The sequence below is a fragment of the Oncorhynchus tshawytscha genome, linkage group LG18, assembly GCF_018296145.1.
Source record: "Oncorhynchus tshawytscha isolate Ot180627B linkage group LG18, Otsh_v2.0, whole genome shotgun sequence".
NCBI lineage: Eukaryota > Metazoa > Chordata > Actinopteri > Salmoniformes > Salmonidae > Oncorhynchus > Oncorhynchus tshawytscha.
Window position 1 is genome coordinate 35,705,239 of NC_056446.1, and position 26,007 is coordinate 35,731,245.

The following is a 26,007-nucleotide window of genomic DNA, read 5'->3' on the forward strand; positions in this document are numbered from 1 at the left end:
TGTCAGAGCTGTGGTAGATCTGAGTTGGGGTTCATTCAGTTTTCAATTTAACAAGTGCCATTGAAAACTGAATGGTGGATTCAAATGGTCGTTACTGTGTGGGGTGTAATGCCATGTTGCTGTACTCCACCCCTTCAGGTACTGGCTCCTCTCCAGGGAGGACTCCCCCAGGTGCTGGCTCCTCTACAGGGAGGCCTCCCCCAGCAGACAGGAGTCATCATCCAGCCTCAACAGGTCATCCTCACTGGCAACAAGGTCCAGCAGAATGCACAGGTCAGACCTTACTCACTAGTCACTACACACGGTATAATATATAATGTATAGATGGTACATAATAATACATAATACATAATATATAATGTATATTATACAGTGTTTATTTTGATAGAATATGCTTTAGTATAGCTATATTCAATATATTTTTACATTCAGCTCTTGACAAGCTATAGATATGCAGATTCAGAAAGGGAATTTTTGATGTTATTATACAGACGATCATGATTACTCTGCTGAGCACCCCATCCCACATTCAACCATCTGTCACTAACCCACCCTTCTCAACCCATCCCTTTCTTCAGGTAATGCAGATGACAGGCCAGCCCGGTCAGGTGCAGCAGATCCAGCAGCAGGTCCAACAAGTTCAACAGGTCCAGGGCGGAGCTGCACCAGGAGGCCCACAGCAACAGCAGCAGATCCAGCAGCAGGTCCAACAAGTACAACAGGTCCAGGGCGGAGCTGCACCAGGAGTCCCACAGCAACAGCAGCAGCCTCCTATGATGCTACAGGTGGACGGAGCAGGGGACACGTCCTCAGAGGATGAAGATGAGGAGGAAGAGTATGACGAGGAGGAAGATGAAGAAAAGGAAAAAGATGGCGAGGACGGCCAGGTGGAGGAGGTGGGTAGGACTCTCAATGAGACGAGAGAAAGACGCCAACATTTCTGAAACCTTTTACCGTAGAATGTTTGTATGAATCTTTTAACCTCAACTGTAAATCGAGGACAGTTTAATTTGAACTTGATCTCATGACATCACCAGCCAAGTCTATATTATCCCGACAAATAGTTGTGCTTGCGTAGTTTAGCTTTACATAATAATTATTACATGCATCTATTAATAAGGTTGGCTACACTTCCAAGATTACAAGCTAGTTACACTACATGGCCAAAGGTATGTGGACACCCCTATAAATTAGTGGATTCGGCTATTTCAGCCACACCCGTTGGTGACCGGGGTATAAAATTGAACACACAGCCATGCAATCTCCATAGGCCAACATTGACAGTAGAATGGCCTTACTGAAGAGCTCAGTGACTTTTAACGTGGCACCGTCATAGCATGCAACCTTTCCAACAAGTTCATCAAATTTCTGCCCTGCTAGAGCTGCCCTGGTCTGTAAGTGTTGTTATTGTGAAGAGGAAACGTCTAGGAGTAACAAGCCGTGAAGTGGTAGGCCACACAACTCACAGAACAGGACGGCCGAGTTCTGAAGCATGTAGCGCGTAAAAATCGTCTGTTCTCGGTTGCAACATTCACTACCGAGTTCCAAATGGCCTCTGGAAGCAACGTCAGCACAATAACTGTTGTCGGGAGCTTCCTGAAATGGGTTTCCTTGGCCGAGCAGCCGTAGACAAGCCTAATAACAACATGCACAATGCCAAGCGTGGGCTGGAGTGGTGTAAAGCTCGCCACCATTGGACTCTGGAGCAGTGGAAACGCGTTCTCTGGAGTGATGAATCACGTTTCACTATCTGGCTGTCCGATGGATGAATCTGGGTTTGGTGGATGCCAGGAGAACACTACCTGCCCCAATGCATAGTTGCCAACTGTAGTTTAGTGGAGGAGGAATAGTGGTCTGGGGCTGTTTTTAATGGTTCGGGCCGCTGAGTTCCTTAACGCTACAGCGTACAATTACATTCTAGACGATCCTGTGCTTCCAACTTTGTGCCAGCAGTTTGGAGAAGGCCCTTTCCTGTTTCAGCATGGCAATGCCCCCCGTGCACAAAGCGAGATGCATACAGAAAGAACTTGACTGGCCTGCACAGAGCCCTGACCTCAACCCCATCAAACACCTTTGGGATGAATTGGAACACCGACTGTGAGTCAGGACTAATCACCCAACCTCAGTTCCCAACCTCACTAATGCCTTCGTGGCTGAATGGAACCAAGTCCCCGCAGCAATGTTCCAACATCTAGTGGGAAGCCTTCCCAGAAGAGTGGAGGCTGTTATAGCAGCAATGTTCCAACATCTAGTGGAAAGCCTTCCCAGAAGAGTGGAGGCTGTTATAGCAGCAATGTTCCAACATCTAGTGGAAAGCCTTCCCAGAAGAGTGGAGGCTGTTATAGCAGCAATGTTCCAACATCTAGTGGAAAGCAGAAGAGTGGAGGCTGTTATAGCAGCAATGTTCCAACATCTAGTGGAAAGCCTTCCCAGAAGAGTGGAGGCTGTTATAGCAGCAATGTTCCAACATCTAGTGGAAAGCCTTCCCAGAAGAGTGGAGGCTGTTATAGCAGCAATGTTCCAACTAGTGGAAAGCCTTCAGAAGAGTGGAGGCTGTTATAGCAGCAATGTTCCAACATCTAGTGGAAAGCCTTCCCAGAAGAGTGGAGGCTGTTATAGCAGCAATGTTCCAACATCTAGTGGAAAGCCTTCCCAGAAGAGTGGAGGCTGTTATAGCAGCAATGTTCCAACATCTAGTGGAAAGCCTTCCCAGAAGAGTGGAGGCTGTTATAGCAGTAATGTACCAACATCTAGTGGAAAACCTTCCCAGAAGAGTGGAGGCTGTTGTAGCAACAAAGGGGGGGACCAACTGCATATTAATGCCCATGATATTGGAAAGAGATGTTCAAGGAGCAGTCCACATACTAGTGTACATGGGATGTTTCTCGGACGATCTGATGAGAATCTGAGGAAGCTATGTAACTTGTCACTCTTAACTTAAAAGTGCATCTCGGCTGATGATGATAATAAATAAAAATATGAATAATAATTATTAATAGTAGTAGTAGTAGTACTAGAGGGGCTAAATGAATATAGGGGAAACACTGGATTGAGAGTGAAGGGATAGATACATTATTAACCGTCCCTCACTCTGTCTCAGGAGCCTCTGAATAGTGAAGATGATGTGAGTGACGAGGAGGACCAAGAACTGTTTGATACAGAGAATGTGGTGGTGTGCCAGTATGACAAGGTAAGATATCTCCGGATTACATTATTGCGTGTGTGACCCCAGACTTCCTGTAAAGGAGAAACCACAGTGAGGAAACCCCAGACTTCCTGTATAGGAAGGAGAAACCACAGTGAGGAAACCCCAGACTTCCTGTATAGGGGAAACCACAGTGAGGAAACCCCAGACTTCCTGTATAGGAGAAACCACAGTGAGGAAACCCCAGACTTCCTGTATAGGAAGGAGAAACCACAGTGAGGAAACCCCAGACTTCCTGTATAGGGGAAACCACAGTGAGGAAACCCCAGACTTCCTGTATAGGGGAAACCACAGTGAGGAAACCCCAGACTTCCTGTATAGGAGAAACCACAGTGAGGAAACCCCAGACTTCCTGTATAGGAAGGAGAAACCACAGTGAGGAAACCCCAGACTTCCTGTATAGGGGAAACCACAGTGAGGAAACCCCAGACTTCCTGTATAGGGGAAACCACAGTGAGGAAACCCCAGACTTCCTGTATAGGAGAAACCACAGTGAGGAAACCCCAGACTTCCTGTATAGGGGAAACCACAGTGAGGAAACCCCAGACTTCCTGTATAGGGGAAACCACAGTGAGGAAACCCCAGACTTCCTGTATAGTGGGGAAACCACAGTGAGGAAACCCCAGACTTCCTGTATATTGGCTCCCCCTCAGGGAAACCACAGTGAGAGAAACCCCAGACTTCCTGTATAGTGGGGAAACCACAGTGAGGAAACCCACAGACTTCCTGTATCAGGAGAAACCACAGTGAGAGAAACCCCAGACTTCCTGTATAGGGAAACCATGCCCAGTCAGAGGAAACCCACAGACTTCCTGTATCAGGAGAAACCACAGTGAGAGAAACCCCTAATGACTTCCTGTATAGGAGAAACCTAATGCCCAGTGAGGAAACCCCAGACATTCCTAATGCCCATTGGCTCCCCCTCAGATGTACACACACACACACTGTGTGTGTCTGCTGGCCCACATTCCTAATGCCCATCCCCATCTGCTCCCCTCCTATTCCTATTACCTCCACACACTGACAGTCTGCTCCCATTCCTAATGCCCCCTCAGATACACAGAAGTACACACACACACACTGTAGTGAGAGAGATAACCCAGTCTGCTGCCCTCGCCCACATTCCTAATGCCCATTGGTCTCCTCTCCTCAGATACACAGAAGTACACACACACACACTGTAGTGAGAGAGATAACCCAGTCTGCTGCCCTCCACATTCCTAATGCCCATTTCCTCAGATACACAGAAGCCCATTGGATTCCTGCCCTCGCCCCATTCAGATACACAGAAGTACACACACACACACTGTAGTGAGAGAGATAACCCAGTCTGCTGCCCTCGCCCACATTCCTAATGCCCATTGGCCCACATTCCTCCCCTCAGATACACAGAAGTACACACACACACACTGTAGTGAGAGAGATAACCCAGTCTGCTGCCCTCGCCCACATTCCTAATGCCCATTGGCTCCCCCTCAGATACACAGAAGTACACACACACACACTGTAGTGAGAGAGATAACCCAGTCTGCTGCCCTCGCCCACATTCCTAATGCCCATTGGCCCACATTCCTAATGCCCATTGGCTCCCCCTCAGATACACAGAAGTACACACACACACACTGTAGTGAGAGAGATAACCCAGTCTGCTGCCCTCGCCCACATTCCTAATGCCCATTGGCTCCCCCTCAGATACACAGAAGTACACACACACACACTGTAGTGAGAGAGATAACCCAGTCTGCTGCCCTCGCCCACATTCCTAATGCCCATTGGTTCCTCTCCTCAGATACACAGAAGTACACACACACACACTGTAGTGAGAGAGATAACCCAGTCTGCTGCCCTCGCCCACATTCCTAATGCCCATTGGCTCCTCTCCTCAGATACACAGAAGTACACACACACACACTGTAGTGAGAGAGATAACCCAGTCTGCTGCCCTCGCCCACATTCCTAATGCCCATTGGCTCCCCCCTCAGATACACAGAAGTACACACACACACACTGTAGTGAGAGAGATCAGATACATTCCAATGATTGGCTCCCCCTCAGATACACAGAAGTACACACACACACACACTGTAGTGAGAGAGATAACCCAGTCTGCTGCCCTCGCCCCCACATTCCTAATGCCCATTGGCTCCTCTCCTCAGATACACAGAAGTACACACACACACACTGTAGTGAGAGAGATAACCCAGTCTGCTGCCCTCGCCCACATTCCTAATGCCCATTGGATAACCCAGTCTGCTGCCCTCGCCCACATTCCTAATGCCCATTGGATAATCTCCTCTGCCCTCAGATACCTCAGATACACAGAAGTACACACACACACACTGTAGTGAGAGAGATAACCCAGTCTGCTGCCCTCGCCCACATTCCTAATGCCCATTGGCTCCTCTCCTCAGATACACAGAAGTACACACACACACACTGTAGTGAGAGAGATAACCCAGTCTGCTGCCCTCGCCCACATTCCTAATGCCCATTGGCTCCCCCCTCAGATACACAGAAGTACACACACACACACTGTAGTGAGAGAGATAACCCAGTCTGCTGCCCTCGCCCACATTCCTAATGCCCATTGGCTCCTCCCCCAGATCAGATACACAGAAGCCCACATTCCTAATGCCCATTGGCTCCTCTCCTCAGATACACAGAAGTACACACACACACACTGTAGTGAGAGAGATAACCCAGTCTGCTGCCCTCGCCCACATTCCTAATGCCCACTGTCGCCCACATTCCTAATGCCCAGTGCCCACATTCCTAATGCCCATTGGTTCCTCTCCTCAGATACACAGATACACACCAGTCTGCTGCCCTCGCCCACATTCCTAATGCCCATTGGTTCCTCTCCTCAGATACACAGAAGTAAGAACAAATGGAAGTTCCACCTGAAGGATGGGATCATGAACCTGAACGGCCGAGACTACGTCTTCTCCAAAGCCATCGGGGACGCAGAGTGGTAAAACACACAGCACAAAGAATGCGTCCCAAATAGCACTCTATTACCTATATAGTGCACTACATAGGGAATAGGGTGCCACTACATAGGGAATAGGGTGCCATTTGGAACACAGAAAAAAGGAACACACAACAACAACAAAAACACCACGAAGGAACTCTGGAACTTTCTGTCAAGTTTGAGAAAGAGACTCATCAATAACTATGACCCAGGGAATCATATTTCAGCCAGAGGACCTGGGATGGGCTGGTTTGGGAAGGAAATAAACGTAACACACCACCCAAAACTGTGATACTGACTGATGCACATCTGTATGAATGGTATATCTGTATTAACACCCAATACCCTACAAGCCTCCCAAGACACTGAGGATTCCATGCAGCACGGCCAAGGGATCGAAGGAGAAATCTTCTTAGTTTCTTTGTTTGACTGAATTCACCTCCATTTTGACCTGACTGTTTTCTCCCACTTCTAGTGGACCAGATATAACCACTGACTTGAGTTGACCCACCCTAAACACTTTATGCCAATAGGTTTCGATCCCAGTTGTGTGCCTAGTGATTGGCTAGGAAACACGTCAGTCAATCCCAGTTTTTTTCAGTGACAGGGCACCACACAGTGAAGTTGACACCAGTGTATTGAGTTGAGATGGCTGTTTGAAAAAGGTTGACGTTATTATCTTCATCTGCTTGTAGATCTGGGTCCATGTCACTGATATGATATTCCTGTCACATGTTCTGATGGTCCATACTAAAAGTGCCCTCCTGTTTATCTAGTTGATAGTGATATCCACTGTGTTCAGCAGTCCAGCTCCCCTCCTGTTTATCTAGTTGATAGTGATATCCACTGTGTTCAGCAGTCCAGCTCCCCTCCTGTTTATCTAGTTGATAGTGATATCCACTGTGTTCAGCAGTCCAGCTCCCCTCCTGTTTATCTAGTTGATAGTGATATCCACTGTGTTCAGCAGTCCAGCTCCCCTCCTGTTTATCTAGTTGATAGTGATATCCACTGTGTTCAGCAGTCCAGCTCCCCTCCTGTTTATCTAGTTGATAGTGATATCCACTGTGTTCAGCAGTCCAGCTCCCCTCCTGTTTATCTAGTTGATAGTGATATCCACTGTGTTCAGCAGTCCAGCTCCCCTCCTGTTTATCTAGTTGATAGTGATATCCACTGTGTTCAGCAGTCCAGCTCCCCTCCTGTTTATCTAGTTGATAGTGATATCCACTGTGTTCAGCAGTCCAGCTCCCCTCCTGTTTATCTAGTTGATAGTGATATCCACTGTGTTCAGCAGTCCAGCTCCCCTCCTGTTTATCTAGTTGATAGTGATATCCACTGTGTTCAGCAGTCCAGCTCCCCTCCTGTTTATCTAGTTGATAGTGATATCCACTGTGTTCAGCAGTCCAGCTCCCCTCCTGTTTATCTAGTTGATAGTGATATCCACTGTGTTCAGCAGTCCAGCTCCCCTCCTGTTTATCTAGTTGATAGTGATATCCACTGTGTTCAGCAGTCCAGCTCCCCCCTCCTGTTTATCTAGTTGATAGTGATATCCACTGTGTTCAGCAGTCCAGCTCCCCTCCTGTTTATCTAGTTGATAGTGATATCCACCTGAATCATCCTATTGTTGACTGTCACCTTTGTAAAGAATCTACCAATGAATGGATAGATACAATTATTGTAAAAATGTCTTCAAAACGCTTATCTGAGAGTTTTACTATTTTGTGGATCCGGTCTTCTGATTCAGCACCCGGTCAGTACAGCCAGTGGGAGATCTGCACTGTCAGTGTATCGGTCAGTACAGCCAGTGGGAGATCTGCACTGTCAGTGTATCGATCAGTACAGCCAGTGGGAGATCTGCACTGTCAGTGTATCGGTCAGTACAGCCAGTGGGAGATCTGCACTGTCAATTATCGATCAGTACAGCCAGTGGGAGATCTGCACTGTCAGTGTCAATGTATCGGTCAGTACAGCCAGTGGGAGATCTGCACTGTCAGTGTATCGGTCAGTACAGCCAGTGGGAGATCTGCACTGTCAGTGTATCGGTCAGTACAGCCAGTGGGAGATCTGCACTGTCAGTGTATCGGTCAGTACAGCCAGTGGGAGATCTGCACTGTCAGTGTCAATGTATCGGTCAGTACAGCCAGTGGGAGATCTGCACTGTCAGTGTATCGGTCAGTACAGCCAGTGGGAGATCTGCACTGTCAGTGTCACTGTATCGATCAGTACAGCCAGTGGGAGATCTGCACTGTCAGTGTCAATGTATCGTTCAGTCAGTCAGTGGAATTTGTCCACAGACACAACATGCCCAATCCTTCTGGCTTATTATTTGAGTGTTACTCGTTTGAGGTCTTGTCTGAGTTCACTGATTGATCTTGTCATCAGTTCAATGTTGTTGGAATGGTCACCCACATTCTCTTTCTGACGTTACAGTACAAATGGATCAGATTTTTATGATTAATTTTGTTTCTTTTTTTGTAGATGTTTTTGTTGTATTTATTCCTGAAAGCTCAGGCCATGTTCTATTTCTGAGAGTAAAAAGAAGACAGGAAGCCGCACCAAACTGTGCTCTTATGACCGTAACCATGTGTTGCTTTTCTCCCTATGTTTTTCTGTTTGCTGGAATAGGCTCCATCATGCGCTGTGCTCCACGTCATGACTGCTGTGTGTATGTATAGCTCTGTCTGTCTGTCTGTCTGTCTGTCTGTCTGTCTGTCTGTCTGTCTGTCTGTCTGTCTGTCTGTCGTGCACTTTTAATCATGATGATGATTTTACAAAAGGCCTCTTCAACTGTGGGGTAATTTGGCGTGTGTTCTCTGCAGTTTAAAAAAATAATTTAACAGTACCCTTTGCATTTTTTTTTTCTCAGTGTCTTTCATTCTGTTTGGGTTTAGTGTATTTACACATGGCTGTGCAGTCTGACACAATGGCCCAACTCCCGACTAAAATGAAGTCATTCTGTTGATGAACCCATAACGGAACATTTCAGAGTATGTTCTGGGTCTAGAACAGAGTGGCTTCTCGTTCTAGAACAGAGTAGATTCTAGTTCTAGAACAGAGTAGATTCTAGTTCTAGAACAGAGTAGGTTCTAGTTCTAGAACAGAATAGATTCTAGTTCTAGAACAGAGTACATTCTAGTTCTAGAACAGAGTATGTCCTGGGTCTAGAACAGGGTGGCGCCTAGTTCTAGAACAGAGTGGCGCCTAGTTCTAGAACAGAGTGGCGCCTAGTTCTAGAACAGAGTGGCGCCTAGTTCTAGAACAGAGTGGCACCTAGTTCTAGAACAGATTGGCGTCTAGTTCTGGAACAGAGTGGTTTCTGGTTCTGGAACTCTTGGCTTAGACATGCAGTAGCATATAACATAAGCCAGAGCCACTTTTCTGCTCAAGTGGTTTTGGAATAAATGGCTCCTGCTCAAGTGGTTTTGGCCATGTATTCCAAAATTATTTTATTGTAGTTCATAATTCCATGTGTTCCACTTCCCTGATGTTTTATTTTTTTTAACCTTTATTTAACCAGGCAAGTCAGTTAAGAATAAATTCTTATTTTCAATGACGGCCTAGAAACAGTGGCTTAACTGCCTGTTCAGGGGCAGAATGACAGATGTGTACCTTGTCAGCTCGGGGACTTGACTTGCAACCTTTCGGTTACTAGTCCAACGCTCGAACCACTAGGCTACCCTGCCGCCCCGTCATATCGTACACGTGCCTTTTGGATTTTCATTTGGCTTGCAGCTATCCAAATATATAATGATAAAATAAGCATTTCAAAAGAGGATGTCTCTGGAAAGTCTTTTTTCATGTACCATGTGTTTCAACTGCTGTTCAAATAACTGTATGTGAGGGAAAGGTATTGTTTGTTTTATAAATCATACTGTTTTTTTTTATTTTAAATCAAAGATCTTTGTAAATGACCATAACTTGGAAGGCTGTGCTTTGAATACAACTAATTAGAGAAAGTAGTATTTTATTGAACAGACCCATTGAGTTTTTTGCCTTTGCTAAAAAATGTATTAAAGTAATATGAAAACTGGTTTGTGTCATTCTTTACTGGGATAGTATAATCCTGGCATTCTTTACTGGGATAGTATAATCCTGGCATTCTTTACTGGGATAGTATAATCCTGGCATTCTTTACTGGGATAGTATAATCCTGGCATTCTTTACTGGGATAGTATAATCCTGGCATTCTTTACTGGGATAGTATAATCCTGACATTCTTTACTGGGATAGTATAATCCTGGCATTCTTTACTGGGATAGTATAATCCTGGCATTCTTTACTGGGATAGTATAATCCTGGCATTCTTTACTGGGATAGTATAATCCTGGCATTCTTTACTGGGATAGTATAATCCTGACATTCTTTACTGGGATAGTATAATCCTGGCATTCTTTACTGGGATAGTATAATCCTGGCATTCTTTACTGGGATAGTATAATCCTGGCATTCTTTACTGGGATAGTATAATCCTGGCATTCTTTACTGGGATAGTATAATCCTGGCATTCTTTACTGGGATAGTATAATCCTGACATTTCAGGGGTAGAAGTTTTAAGAATTCCTGATTTTCTTACTTCAGAAAATAAAATAATGAATGTGAAAGGCATTTCAGACACTTTTCTGTCATTTTCAGTTTTCAGATCTGTTATGTTTTACATCTGAAAATATGATCAGATACATTCCTTATACTACTGTGATGAAAATGACCCAGAATCACTTTAGTTTAATCCACATTTGGATGGGATAATCTACATAATTGATCTGCTGGGTTACGTGGGTGTTGCCCTAATTCCAACCTGGCTGATATACAGGCCCTGTGTTTTAATATGGGTAACGATGAGATACAACATGTGGTAGTGTTGGATTCTGAGAATAGGAAATATACTCATGTCACTGAGGGAGTGCTGAGGTTTAGAAGGTCTAGACCAGAAGTGAATGGTTATAGGAGGAAGATATATAGTGTGTGTAGTTAAGGTTGGAATATTTGAAGTGCAGGGAAGCGATCACGTGTGGCAGGGATTGATAAAGGGAGAGATCCATGGATTAGTGATGAAGGGGGTCGAGGTCATGTTAAGGGAGAAAGAAAAGTTTATGGCTGTATTACTTCGTTTCCTGCCTAGCAGTGAAGACACAGTGTTTGTACAGATGTGTAGGAAGAGACTCAGCCTTGGAGAAAGGGTTAAATACGAGTGTTTGTGTGGAAATGTTTTTGTCTAATGCGTTGACCCTCTGGGAAGAATAAACTTGGTTTAAGCGTTCATATTGTCCGTTGAGTTTTTACTCTGAAAATTAGAACCGGGAGTAATGGGAGTAGAACCCAGTTGATATAGAGAGCTAGTTCTACCTACTGTAGTTGACTGTTGGTCACTCTGGGTAAGGGTGTCTGCTAAATGACTAAGATGTCACGTGGATTCTGCCACTGATTGGAAATGGAAAACAGAGTGGCGTCTAGTCCTAGTTAATCTCTCGGAGTGGAGGAGGATTAATGGACCCTAAATACTCCCAATGGAATAGGCAGGAAGCTGCCTATTATTCAGTGAGCACTGGAGTACAGTTAGAGCTGACGTACTGAAGGGTCTGCCGACGTCAGGTGGTGTCTTTTGGGCTGTACAATTTGAACAGAAGGTGCAGTGAGATAGAGGTAGGTTAGAGGCATGTCAGTGACCAAAAAGTTGTTAGTTTCAAATCCCAGGTCTGACGAGCATCATCTACCGGGTGAACAGGGTTGATGTTTGAATGTATGTAACGTATTTGACCGGCAGGCTTGATGGTGGACATTGCAGTCCATCCAATTATCATGAATGTCTGGCTGTTATTGAAAGGCTTGGGACGTGTGATGTAGTTCATTGACTTCTCTCATGTTAATGTGTTTGTGTGTGTGGTTCACTGGCATGGCATGACGGCAGGCGGTCAGTCTGGAGAATCCGGAGGCACTTGATGACTCAGAAAGGGAGGAGGGAGTGTTTTTTCTTGTCCTCCACTTCATCATTCCCTTCATTTTGTCTCTGCGTAGGCTGGCAGAGCGTGGTGTAACACTCCAGTAGTTATATGAGAGGATGGCCCTTGACTACTACTTGACCTTTCAAGAGCAGCTCACTGACTCCACCTACTGACCCGTAGAGACGAGCGTACGAGAAGTGAAAAGTCAACATGCTCTTTCACATCATCTCTCATCTCTCTCTACCATATTTGAGTAAAGAAACCCAATAATATGGCAGCATGGTGCACGTTGTCCATCCAAAGAGCCCTGCCCTGCTGCTTAGTTGAGGAGCGGCTGGGAGATGAGAGGTTTATACCAGGAGAGGAAGGGAACAGGCCAGGATAGGGCTGGGAGATGAGAGGTTTATAACAGGAGGAAGTGGCCAGGCCAGGATAGGGCTGGGAGATGAGAGGTTTATACCAGGAAAGGGACCAGTCCAGGATAGGGCTGGGAGATGAGAGGTTTATACCAGGAGGAAGTGGCCAGGATAGGGCTGGGAGATGAGAGGTTTATACCAGGAGAGGAAGGGGCCAGGCCTAGATAGGGCTGGGAGATGAGAGGTTTATACCAGGAGAGGAAGGGGCCAGGATAGGGCTGGGAGATGAGAGGTTTATACCAGGATAAGGCTGGGAACCAACTAGAGCTAGAGAGAAGAATGGAATTAAATTGATTCAATGAAACACAAGTCAGTTTGTTTGACCCTGTCAGTAGACCATGACTGTCTTTTTTCAGTTTTATGAATATTTGATTAGTTCGTTCCATGGGAGGACATACTGTAATTGTGTTATATCATTATGTACTGTGGTGAATTCAAAGATCTGTCTCACCCCTCTAATGATGGCTGCATTTTGTTTTATTTATACCACAGTCAGTCCGTATCATAGACTATTAACCTTATTGTATCAATCAATTATTTTTCTCATTCTATGAAGGAGAAAAACAGAATATTTGAAAATCGGTCAAAAAAAGGCCAATAACCTCTTTTTAGCACAATTGAAGAGTTGCAAATGACTTCGGCCTCCTCGAAGAAAGAAACAAATACGAAATGATCCTCTTTCGAAGCCAAGTTTATTCTCTAGCGTTTCTCTGAAAAATGTTGCAGTGCAGTTCAAATGCTGTACAGATGGCAAGCGGGCGTTCATTGGCAGAAGGTGTCCCTTAATTAATAATCGCTAAGTGTCTCTCTATAGCTACAGCTTGCTTTACACGGCAATGTTTGGTTTGGTATTTTTCCTATTTCTTTTTTCATCTACTAACTTTTTTCCTAGACCTTTCCAGCAAGGCATAACTATATCTTGTCTGTTATTCTCTGAAATTCCCATTATGTCTTGAGTGAAAATATCACCACCACACAAGAAAAGGTTGACATACATGTAAGTATACATTTGTTATTCACGCCCCTCGTCTTTTTCTACATTGTGTTGGGTTACAGCCTGAATTAAAAATGGATTCGCCCCTCGTCTTTTTCTACATTTTGTTGGGTTACAGCCTGAATTAAAAATGGATTCGCCCCTCATCTTTTTCTACATTGTGTTGGGTTACAGCCTGAATTAAAAATGGATTCGCCCCTCGTCTTTTTCTACATTGTGTTGGGTTACAGCCTGAATTAAAAATGGATTCAATTGAGATATTTTGTCACTGGCCTACACACAAACACCCCATAATGTAAAAGTGGAATTATTTTTTTCAGCATTTTTACAAATGAATTAAAAATGAAAAGCTGAAATGTCTTGAATCAATAAGTATTCAACCCTTTTGTTATGACAAGTTTAAATTAGTTGAGGTGTAAAATGTTGCTTCTGAGAAGTTGCATGGACTCACGATGTGTGCAATAATAGTTTTTCACATGATTTCTGAATGACTACCTCATCTCTGTACCCCACACATGCAATTGTCAGTAAGGTCCCCCAGTCGAGCAGTGCATTTCAAACACAGATTCAATTACAAAGACCAGGGACGTTTTCCAATGCCTCGCAAAGAAGGGCTACTATAGGTAGATGTGTAAAAAAAAAAAAAGCAGACATTGAATTTCCCTTTGCACATCTTTCCATGACATAGACTGACCAGATGAATCCAGGTGAAAGCTATGATCCCTTATTGATGTCACTTGTTAAATCCACTTCAAATCAGTGTAGATTATTTTTAAGCCTGGAGACATTTGAGACCTGGATTGTGTATGTGTGCCATTCAGAGGGTGAATGGGCAAGACAAAATATTTATGTGCCTTTGAACAGGGTACGATAGTAGGTGCCAGGGACACCGGTTTGAGTGTGTCAAGAACTGCAACGCTGCTGAGCTTTTTATACTAAGTTTCCCGTGTGTATCAAGAATGGTCCACCACCCAAAGGACATCCAGCCAACTTGACACAACTGTGTGAAGCATTGGAGTCAACATGGGCCAGCATCCCTGTAGAACGCTTTCAACATCTTGTAGAGTCCAATATGCCCCGATGAATTCAGGCTGTTCTGAAGGCAAAAGGATGCAACTCAATATTCGGTTCCTAATGTTTCGTATACTCAGTGTACACAGCTATTGTGGAGCATTTAGAAATGCAATATTTCCCTGTCTGAAGTCGGGTGTAGTTTTTAAATCGCACTGGGGCTGATCTGTAATACAGTACCAGGACAATATCCAGGAGTCTCACAGGAATCTCTGGTACTTTTCACTTTCAAAGGTGTGAAGTTTGAGGATTAAAATATCACATTTCAGGCCTTTGTCAAAGTTCTCCTGTTTCTTTAGCCCTGTAAGTAGTGAAGATATTTTAGAGTCCCAGTTACTGTAAAATAAATATATCATTTTTGGTATGGTATGTATGAATAATCAATTGAATAAATCTGATATATCAATGATAACCATAATCCACCAGAGATTATTCGTTTTTGGACCCAATTTTGGTTCATCTCAAGTTTAACCAAACGTGTAAATAAACTTTGCTTTCTGATGAAACTGAAATTTAGCAACAGTTTCAACACCCACTTAATCTTTAGAATTAGAATCTTTAGAATTAGAATCTTTAGAATTAGAATCTTTAGAATTAGAATCTTTAGAATTAACAACAACAGAAGTGCCAAAATAGGATATCATATCCTAAAGAAGTTCCGGTGCAATTGACAAGAATATCTCACCAACACATAATATTCTGCAACAGACGGTATATTAATTGCAAAAACAATATCACAGCTGAAATGATGAAAACATTCAAACACGTGTAAAAGTGCAGAGTAAAGTATCCCAGCAGTTCACTTCTAACCTCCGGCTGCAACACTTCCAGTTTTCATTTCACTGTGGCTCCTCTCCCCTAACCAACCAAACCGCCACTGGGACCACCATGGTCCTCTCTGATCTCCCCCGGCTGAGTTAGGGCTCACGTTTCCAGGCTACAGCTTTCCTCAGGACTGGGCTGTTGTGAGGCCAGCTGAATGTAGGTGTGACCAGACCCAGAATACTCCTGCAGGTGAATGGGTACCTCCTCTGGTCCTCCTGTCCTCTTCCTGTCAGTGTCTCTCTTTTTACACCCCTGGACCTGCTGGCACACCCTACTGCTACCCTTCGAACTGACTGCTTGCCCTCTGAAGAGCTGCGCCCGACGCTGGCACAGCCCCACCTTACTGAGCAGGATAAATATATCCCCCCTGAAAGCCTTGGTGAAGATTGCGTACAGGAAGGGGTTGGCACAGGAGTTGAGAGGGTAGAAGAGCACCAGTAGGATCTTAGAGTTGGACACGGTGATAAGCGGCCGGTCCACAACGGCTGACATGGCGTAAAACGAGATGGGCGCCATACACAGGAAGTCAGTGAAGATGAGGATGGCCATGCGTTTGGCAATGTTGGTGTCTTTAGACCCTGAGCAGTAGTAAGGGTTGTGCACAGCGCAGTAGATCTTCATGTAACAGGTACAGATCACCAGGAATGCCAGGATGTTTAGGATCAAGACTGAGACGATGTAGACCTGGGCCATGGTGGACTGGTTATCCATGGGCAGGCAGATACTGACCTGATAGATAAAGATCAAATAAATCACCAATCAATACATCAATCAATCAATAAATACATACAGAAAGAAAATAAAGATTTATGGGGGGATCGATCCTTGAATCAACCAATCAATACTGACCTTCTGGTAGCTGCTAACCCCCACTAGGGGGAGCACCGCTAGGAGGAGGCAGAAAAACCATCCAGCCAGCATCACAGCAGTGGCGTGGGGCAGACGTAACTTCCTGTCCAGCCTCATGGCGAACGTTATTGCGTACCACCTCTCTAGCGTAATCACTGTCAGCGTATAAACTGACAGCTCGCTGGCGAACACCGTGAGGAACCCCGCCAACCCGCAACCCGGCCCCGTCTGCCAGTCGATGGCGTGGTTGTAGTACTCCATCTTGGTGTGAAGGTCCACTGAGGCGATGAGGAGGAGATATATCCCCATGCAGAGGTCAGCGAAGGCCAGGTGACACATGAGGAAGCGTGAGACGGAGAGCTTGTAGTGGGAGGTGAGGAGGACCAATAGCACCACCATGTTACCTACTACAGCCAGCAGAGACACAAACCACACAGACACACGCAGGAAGCTGAAGCCCATGATGTCCTCACACGGGTTGAACTCGTCGGGTGCAGGGGCGCAGGTCACCTCCTCGCCCTCCTCACAGACCACGTAGTCGTAGCGATTGTCAAAGTTCTGGCTGGTGTCCTCCTGCGGGTTCTGTAAGATGAGATAAGACAAGACATATTGTATTGTATTGTCAATTGCCTTGCTCAAGTGCACAACGGCAGGACATGGTATCAAAGAAACTTTTAAAAAACATCTATTTTATATTTCATTCCTTTCCACTCCACATACAAAGTTATACATACACATGTGACGACCCTCCCACTCTGTCTGCCGTATTCTCTCTTTGTTCTTGTTTCCTTATTAGGATGCCGGTGGGCGGAGTTGGGAGGGTCGTCAGCTACATGGGAAACACCTGGGCCCGGTGTCTCCCAGGATAAATACACCACTTCCCCATTCATGGAGGAGACTGCAGACACCTTTATAGATTTTGTTGTGTATCTTGGTGGTTTTTGGTTGTATGCTTTGGCACCTTTCAACACCCTGCATTATCACATTCATGCATGCAAAACTGATTACACACCATTGTATATTGTACTTAGTTTACTTTATTTAATATATATTTTGTTACTCCTTATCTCCATGTTGTCTCCCTTTTGTTATGGGCTTTGAGCCGGTTCGTGACACAAACGACTTTCAGATGCACACAATGGCTACATCTCATCTGCCCAGACACGCACGCTCACACTCCCGTCCCCAGTGTCTACTTCCTCACACTCCCGTCCCCAGTGTCTACCTGCTCACACTCCCGTCCCCAGTGTCTACCTGCTCAGACTCCCATCCCCCAGTGTCTACCTGCTCAGACTCCCATCCCCCAGTGTCTACCTGCTCAGACTCCCATCCCCCAGTGTCTACCTGCTCACACTCCCGTCCCTCCCGTCCCCAGTGTCTACTTCCTCACACTCCCGTCCCCAGTGTCTACCTGCTCACACTCCCGTCCCCAGTGTCTACCTGCTCACACTCCCGTCCCCAGTGTCTACCTGCTCAGACTCCCATCCCCAGTGTCTACCTGCTCAGACTCCGTCCCCAGTGTCTACCTGCTCAGACTCCTGTCCCCAGTGTCTACAATCCCGTCCCCAGTGTCTACCTGCTCAGACTCCCATCCCCAGTGTCTACCTGCTCAGACTCCCGTCCCCAGTGTCTACTTGCTCACACTCCCTTCCCCAGTGTCTACACTCCCGTCCCCAGTGTCTACCTGGTCACACTCCCATCCCCAGTGTCTACCTGGTCACACTCCCATCCCTAGTGCCTGGTCACACTCTCATCCCTTTTTCCTGGTCGCACTCCCATCCCCTAGTGCCTGGTCACACTCCCATCCCCTTGTGCCTGGTCACACTCCCATCCCTAGTGCCTGGTCACACTCTCATCCCTTTTTCCTGGTCGCACTCCCATCCCCTAGTGCCTGGTCACACTCCCCCATCCCCTAGTGCCTGGTCACACTCCCATCCCTTGTGCCTGGTCACATTACCATCCCTAGTGCCTGGTCACACTCTCATCCCTTTTTCCTGGTCGCACTCCCATCCCCTAGTGCCTGGTCACACTCCCATCCCCTAGTGCCTGGTCACACTCCCATCCCTTGTGCCTGGTCACATTACCATCCCTTGTGCCTGGTCACATTACCATCCCTTGTGCCTGGTCACATTACCATCCCTTGTGCCTGGTCACATTACCATCCCTTGTGCCTGGTCACATTACCATCCCTTGTGCCTGGTCACACTCCCATCCCTTGTGCCTGGTCACACTCCCATCCCTTGTGCCTGGTCACATTACCATCCCTTGTGCCTGGTCACACTCCCATCCCTTGTGCCTGGTCACATTACCATCCCTTGTGCCTGGTCACATTACCATCCCTTGTGCCTGGTCACACTCCCATCCCTTTGTGCCTGGTCACATTACCATCCCTAGTGCCTAGTCACATTACCATCCCTTGTGCCTGGTCACACTCCCATCCCCTTGTGCCTGGTCACACTCCCATCCCTTGTGCCTGGACACATTACCATCCCTAGTGTCTGGTCACATTACCATCCCTAGTGCCTGGTCACATTACCATCCCTTGTGCCTGGTCACACTCCCATCCCTTGTGCCTGGTCACATTACCATCCCTAGTGCCTGGTCACATTACCATCCCTAGTGCCTGGTCACACTCCCATCCCTTGTGCCTGGTCACACTCCCATACCTTGTGCCTGGTCATACTCCCATCCCTTGTGCCTGGTCACACTCCCATCCCTTGTGCCTGGTCATACTCCCATCCCTTGTGCCTGGTCACACTCCCATCCCTTGTGCCTGGTCACACTCCCATCCCTTGTGCCTGGTCACATTACCATCCCTAGTGCCTGGTCACATTACCATCCCCTTGTGCCTGGTCACATTACCATCCCTTGTGCCTGGTCACATTACCATCCCTTGTGCCTGGTCACATTACCATCCCCTTGTGCCTGGACACATTACCATCCCTTGTGCCTGGACACATTACCATCCCTAGTGCCTGGTCACATTACCATCCCTTGTGCCTGGTCACATTACCATCCCTTGTGCCTGGTCACATTACCATCCCTAGTGCCTGGTCACATTACCATCCCTAGTGCCTGGTCACATTACCATCCCTTGTGCCTGGTCACATTACCATCCCCCTTGTGCCTGGTCACATTACCATCCCTTGTGCCTGGTCACATTACCATCCCTTGTGCCTGGTCACATTACCATCCCTTGTGCCTGGTCACATTACCATCCCCTTGTGCCTGGACACATTACCATCCCTTGTGCCTGGTCACATTACCATCCCCTTGTGCCTGGACACATTACCATCCCTTGTGCCTGGACACATTACCATCCCTTGTGCCTGGACACATTACCATCCCTTGTGCCTGGTCACATTACCATCCCTTGTGCCTGCATTATTGTTTGCCATTTGGCCTTAAAATAAGGTGTTAATGATGGCGGATTTGCTTTCCAAGTTTGTAAGTTTACGTATCTCACTACACCCCCATGTGCCATGTCTTGAAATTTGCAGACAGTCAGAATAAAAGTTCACGTTGTAATACTTCTGACAGAATAAAGGTTTACGTTGTAATACTTCTGACAGAATAAAGGTTTACGTTGTAATACTTCAGACAGAATAAAGGTTTACGTTGTAATACTTCTGACAGAATAAAGGTTTACGTTGTAATACTTCAGACAGAATAAAGGTTTACGTTGTAATACTTCAGACAGAATAAAGGTTTACGTTGTAATACTTCTGACAGAATAAAAGTTTACGTTGTAATACAGCCAACTTTCTAGCTCCACCCACAACTTCCAGCCCTTATAGCATTCCCAGAAAGTATGGATCATACTAGTTTTACACTTACATTTTTTACATTTTGTCTCTTGTGTAATACATTCTAAACATTAGTTTATACTAGATTAAGCAAACATTTTCCTTAACTGTAATTTGGTTAGATATGCTCCAACTGTCTGTCCATCTTGTGCCAACATAAAAACAACTTTTAAGTCTTGGTTCCAATAGTTAATATTTTTTTCTAAGAGATTGTCAGTTGGATGTGCTCGCTGCAAGGTTTTGTATATCTTACCTATCATATGAACATCCTTTTCGGACTCAAATATGATTCCCTCAAGGTCGTGCAGATGTCAAAGATTTCAAATCGAAATGTTGTGATATGTAACTTTTAAGTATTTAAAGATACTAATGATATCAATACTAGCAATGCTCCGGTTTCCGGCCCACTCCCCACCAGATTTTCCCCAGTCAGTGCTGGGATACAAACAGGTGATCCTCTCTTACCTTCAGCATCTCCCCGAAGCCCACGTCATCGTCCGGCTGCCCACCGAAGTAGGCGTGGTAGTTGAGGCTGCTGTGGAAGTCTCTCCAGGGGTCTCCCTGGGTTTCTTTGAATACACCATCTCTGAAGCCCTCCTCACTGGGCTCCTGGCCAGCTGTGTCTGCAGTGGGGTCTCCCTGGAGGGATGGGACTGTGAGAGGACCTACGGAACTCTTCTGCTGCTGGTCGTAGAAGGCTGTCAGGTTACAGATGATGTACTCCAGGTATCTGCAATATCCAGGCCGGGTTACTGGAAAAGCCTTTTGTGACACGCGTGACTTTGACGAAGGTCTTTCTGAATACAGTTTGATTGAGATCAAAATTAGATTGATAGATGAATGTGTTTTTGTGAGACGTAATTATTGTAAGTGAAAAGTCAGCCAGTGGTCAGCCAGTACTGTGGTAAAATATTGTGTAAAACAATGAATTTGAAGATGATCTAAAGTTCATTAGCTAGCTAGCTAGCCAGCCAGTTGTACTCCAATGATTCCGTACATTTTCAAATTAACTGCCAATATGCCAACATTCCATACAATGCAGACACAGACGACAGACGACAGGACTTAGACAAGTTGTAAATGCAACAAGTACTGATCTTGTATCATATAATAACTCTTCCCAAGAAAACTTCAAATGTAGACATTTATGGTCTGTTAACATATGTAATACAGGTTAAATACAAATGTTCTGTATGAATAGCCTCTAAAATAGATTATATGGATTATAAATATTTTAGACTAAAATGTATAAAATATATTTTAGAAGCTATTCAAATAAAATTGTATTTTTTACATGCGCCGAATACAATAGTGAAATGCTTACTTTCTATTTACACAGAACATTTGAATACTTTGTAAAGCTTTTATACAAATGTTCTGTATAAATAGCCTCTAAAATGTATGACATAGCCTCTAGTAATTTAATAGAATCTCTATTCTAACTCACCCTCGTTTCTTCTTGAGGTTCTTGAAGCCGCAGCAGTGAGAGGGGTAGGTGAGGTCAGCGCTGGTCAGGTGTTTGAAGGTTTTGATTGGCGGAAGCTTCTTGAGGTTCCAGGCGCTGCGGGCCATCAGCTCCCTGAGAGACTCCAGCCCTGCCGTGGGGAGGGACGACACCGCCGTCAGGGACACGTCACTGTTAGGGGAGACAGACATGACAGCTGGAGGTTACTGAGGCCTCATAAAGGAGGTCCTGACTAGACCGACTATGATTTTTCAACGCCGATACCGACTATTGGAGGACCAAAAAAAGCCGCTACCGATTAAATCGGCCGATGTTTATACACTGCTCAAAAAAATAAAGGGAACACTAAAGTAACACATCCTAGATCTGAATGAATGAAAGATTCTTATTAAATATTTTTTTCTTTACATAGTTGAATGTGCTGACAACAAAATCACACAAAAATTATCAATGGAAATCAAATTTATCAACCCATGGATGTCTGGATTTGGAGTCACACTCAAAATTAAAGTGGAAAACCACACTACAGGCTGATCCAACTTTGATGTAATGTCCTTAAAACAAGTCAAAATGAGGCTCGGTAGTGTGTGTGGCCTCCACGTGCCTGTATGACCTCCCTACAACGCCTGGGCATGCTCCTGATGAGGTGGCGGATGGTCTCCGGAGGGATCTCCTCCCAGACCTGGACTAAGGCATCTGCCAACTCCTGGACATTCTGTGGTGCAACGTGGCGTTAGTGGATGGAGCGAGACATGATGTCCCAGATGTGCTCAATTGGATTCAGGTCTGGGGAACGGGAGGGCCAGTCCATAGCATCAATGCCTTCCTCTCGCAGGAACTGCTGACACACTCCAGCCACATGAGGTCTAGCATTGTCTTGCATTAGGAGGAACCCAGGGCCAACTGCACCAGCATATGGTCTCACAAGGGGTCTGAGGATCTCATCTCGGTACCTAATGGCAGTCAGGCTACCTCTGGCGAGCACATGGAGGGCTGTGCGGCCCCCCAAAGAAATGCCACCCCACACCATGACTGACCCACCGCCAAACCAGTCATGCTGGAGGACGTTGCAGGCAGCAGAACGTTCTCCACGGCGTCTCCAGACTCTGTCACGTCATGTTACATGTGCTCAGTGTGAACCTGCTTTCATCTGTGAAGAGCACAGGGCGCCAGTGGCGAATTTGCCAATCTTGGTGTTCTCTGGCAAATGCCAAACGTCCTGCACGGTATTGGGCTGTAAGCACAACCCCCACCTGTGGACGCCGGGCCCTCATATACCACCCTCATGGAGTCTGTTTCTGACTGTTTGAGCAGACACATTCACATTTGTGGCCTGCTCAAGGTCATTTTTGCAGGGCTCTGGCAGTGCTCCTCCTGCTCCTCCTTGCAAAAAGGCGGAGGTAGCGGTCCTGCTGCTGGGTTGTTGCCCTCCTACGGCCTCCTCCACGTCTCCTGATGTACTGGCCTGTCTCCTGGTAGCACCTCCATGCTCTGGACACTACGCTGACAGACACAGCAAACCTTCTTGCCACAGCTCGCATTGATGTGCCATCCTGGATGAGTTGCACTACCTGAGCCACTTGTGTGGGTTGTAGACTCCGTCTCATGCTACCACTAGAGTGAAAGCACCGCCAGCATTCAAAAGTGACCAAAACATCAGCCAGGAAGCATAGGAACTGAGAAGTGGTCTGTGGTCACCACCTGCAGAACCACTCCTTTATTGGGGGTGTCTTGCTAATTGCCTATAATTTTTACCTGTTGTCTATTACATTTGCACAACAGCATGTGACATTTATTGTCAATAACTGTTGCTTCCTAAGTGGACAGTTTGATTCCACAGAAGTGTGATTGACTTGGCGTTACATTGTGTTGTTTAAGTGTTCCCTTTATTTTTTGGAGCAGTGTATATATACACACACAGTGTGTGTGTGTGTATATATATATAATTGTAATAATGACAATTACAATACTGAATGAACACTTTTATTTTAACTTAATATAATACATAATAAAACCTATCTAGTCTCAAATAAATAATGAAACATGTTCAATTTGGATTAAATAATGCAGAAACACAGTGTTGTAGAAGTGCAATATGTGCCATGTAAAAAAGATCATGTTTAATACGTTCCTTGCTCAGAACATGAGAATATAAGAAGGCTGGTGGTTCCTTTTAACATGAGTCTTCTGTATTCCCAGGTAAGAAGTATTAGGTTGTAGTTATTATAGGAATTATAGGACTATTTCTCTCTATACCATTTGTATTTCATATACCTTTGACTATTGGATGTTCTTAAAGGCACTATAGTATTGCCAGTCTAATCTCGTGAGTTGAGAGGCTTGAAGTCATAAACAGCGCAATGCTTGATGCACAGCGAAGAGCTGCTGGCAAATGCAGGAAAGTGATGTTTGAATGAATGCGTACGAGCCTGCCGCTGCCTACCACCACTCAGTCAGACTGCGCTATCAAATATCAAATCATAGACTTAATTATAATAAACACACAGAAATAGGAGCCTTCGGGCATTAATATGGTCAAATCCGGAAACTATCATTTCGAAAACAAAATGTTTATTCTTTCAGTGAAATACAGAACCGTTCCGTATTTTATCTAACAGGTGGCATCCTTAAGTCTAAATATTGCTGTTACACAACCTTCAATGGTATGTCATAATGATGTACAATTCTGGTAAATTAATTATGGTCTTTGTTAGGAAGAAATGGTCTTCACACAGTTCGCAACGAGCCAGGCGGCCCACACTGCTGCATTATAGCCTGACTCTGTTGCACACGCAAGAGAAGTGACACAATTTCCCTAGTTAAAAGAAATTCATGTTAGCAGGCAATATTAACTAAATATGGAAGTTTAAAAATATATAGTTGTGTATTGATTTTAAGAAAGGCTTTGGTGTTTATGGTTAGGTACACATTGGTGAAACGACAGTGCTTTTTTCGCGAATGTGCTTGTTAAATCATCACCCGTTTGGCGAAGTAGGCTGTGATTCGATGATAAATTAACAGGCAGCTTATCAATTATATGCAACGCAGAACAAGCTAGATAAACGAGTAATATAATCATGTGTAGTTAACTAGTGATTATGTTAAGATTGATAGTTTTTTCTAAGATAGGTTTAATGCTAGCTAGCAACTTACCTTGGCTCCTTGCTGCACTCACGTAGTCAGCCTGTCACGCAGTCTCCTCGTGGAGTACAATGTAATCGGCCATAAACGGCATCCAAAAATGCAGATTACCGATTGTTATGAAAACCTAAAATCGGCCCTAATTAAATCGGCCATTCCGATTAATCGGTCAACCTCTACTCCTAACATGCAGGGTTCATAGAGAGTTAATAAGAGGTCATAACAGTTCACAATAGTTCATACACAGAGGACAAGTAGAGTTCATACAGAGTTCATTAACAATAAATAACAGTTCACACCACTGCCGGGAAATGGAGACGACAGCTGGAGGTCACACAGGGTCGTAGAATTTATATAGCTGGGGTCACACATATTTGTTTCCCTCTAACATGGGAGAGTGTGTGTGTGTCACGCACGTGTGTGTCTCACATGTGTGTGTCACGTGTGTGTCAGTGTGGATGCGTGTGTGCCAGTGTGTGTGTGTGTGTGTGTGCATGCGTAGAAGTGCTGGAATGGTATTCGGGAATCATAGGCCAAGATGGTTCATAAACTTCACTGAAGCAGATTACGCCTAGTCATAGTTTATGTTTGCCCTGTTTATGACAGCAACACCTCACCTTCTAGTTGTTTTGATATGCATGGCTATATGTTTTGCCTCCAAATCTGGGATAAACATTTTTGCCAAATGCTTATTTATTCGCCAATTGTTAGACTCGTGACATTTCTGAAATGGAATGCAAAATACCAAACCTACATCTGGTTCCCGCAATAGAGTGTCCACCACTCTTCCATCGTCTTTAACTAATTAAACATTGTCCACCGTCGCCATGACAAAGACAGAATTTTACCGGGATATTCACAACTACGTTACATCCATTTCTCCTAAAGCATCCCGTATGATTACCACTACATACAGGGCATTCAGAAAGTATTCAGACCCCTTGACTTTTTCCATATTAAGTTATGTTACAGCCTTATTCTAAAATGGATTACATTGTTTTTCCCCCTCATCACTCTACACAATACCCAATAATGAAACTGAAATATCACATTTACATACTTTAAGTGCTCAGAACTTTGTTGAAGCACCTTCGGCAGCGATTACAGCCTTAAGTCTTCTTGGATATGACGCTACAAGCTTGGCACACATGTATTTGGGGAGTTTCTCCCATTCTCTGCAGATCCTCTCAAGCTCTGTCAGGTTGGATGGGGAGCGTCACTGCACAGCTTTTTTTCAGGTCTCTCCAGAGATGTTCGATCGGGTTCAAGTATGGGGTCCGGCTGGGCAACTCAAGGACATTCAGAGACTTGTCCCGAAGCCACTCCTG

The 26,007-nt window shown here is 45.3% G+C and overlaps 2 protein-coding genes across 4 annotated transcripts in view; one reads left to right on the forward strand and one right to left on the reverse strand.

Annotated features, from left to right (window-relative positions):
• Nucleotides 1-10,203, forward strand: part of LOC112217942 (transcription initiation factor IIA subunit 1) — a 24,316-nt gene extending 14,113 nt beyond the window's left edge. For all 3 annotated transcript variants that reach the window (XM_042300989.1, XM_042300988.1, XM_042300990.1), the window contains 4 exons: nucleotides 139-273; nucleotides 579-896; nucleotides 3,101-3,190; nucleotides 6,073-10,203. In XM_042300989.1, coding sequence (XP_042156923.1) covers nucleotides 139-273; nucleotides 579-896; nucleotides 3,101-3,190; nucleotides 6,073-6,180 — 651 coding nt within the window. In that variant the 3' untranslated portion in view covers nucleotides 6,181-10,203. The remainder of the gene's footprint in view (nucleotides 1-138; nucleotides 274-578; nucleotides 897-3,100; nucleotides 3,191-6,072) is intronic.
• A 4,405-nt stretch (nucleotides 10,204-14,608) lies between these two features.
• LOC112217944 (thyrotropin receptor-like) overlaps nucleotides 14,609-26,007 on the reverse strand; it is a 65,988-nt gene continuing 54,589 nt past the window's right edge. Inside the window, exons 9-12 of the mRNA XM_042300991.1 lie at nucleotides 21,521-21,709; nucleotides 20,539-20,803; nucleotides 16,268-16,849; nucleotides 14,609-16,147 (exon numbers count right to left, since the gene is read on the reverse strand). Of these exons, the coding sequence (XP_042156925.1) occupies nucleotides 15,518-16,147; nucleotides 16,268-16,849; nucleotides 20,539-20,803; nucleotides 21,521-21,709 (1,666 nt within the window). The 3' untranslated portion in view covers nucleotides 14,609-15,517. The remainder of the gene's footprint in view (nucleotides 16,148-16,267; nucleotides 16,850-20,538; nucleotides 20,804-21,520; nucleotides 21,710-26,007) is intronic.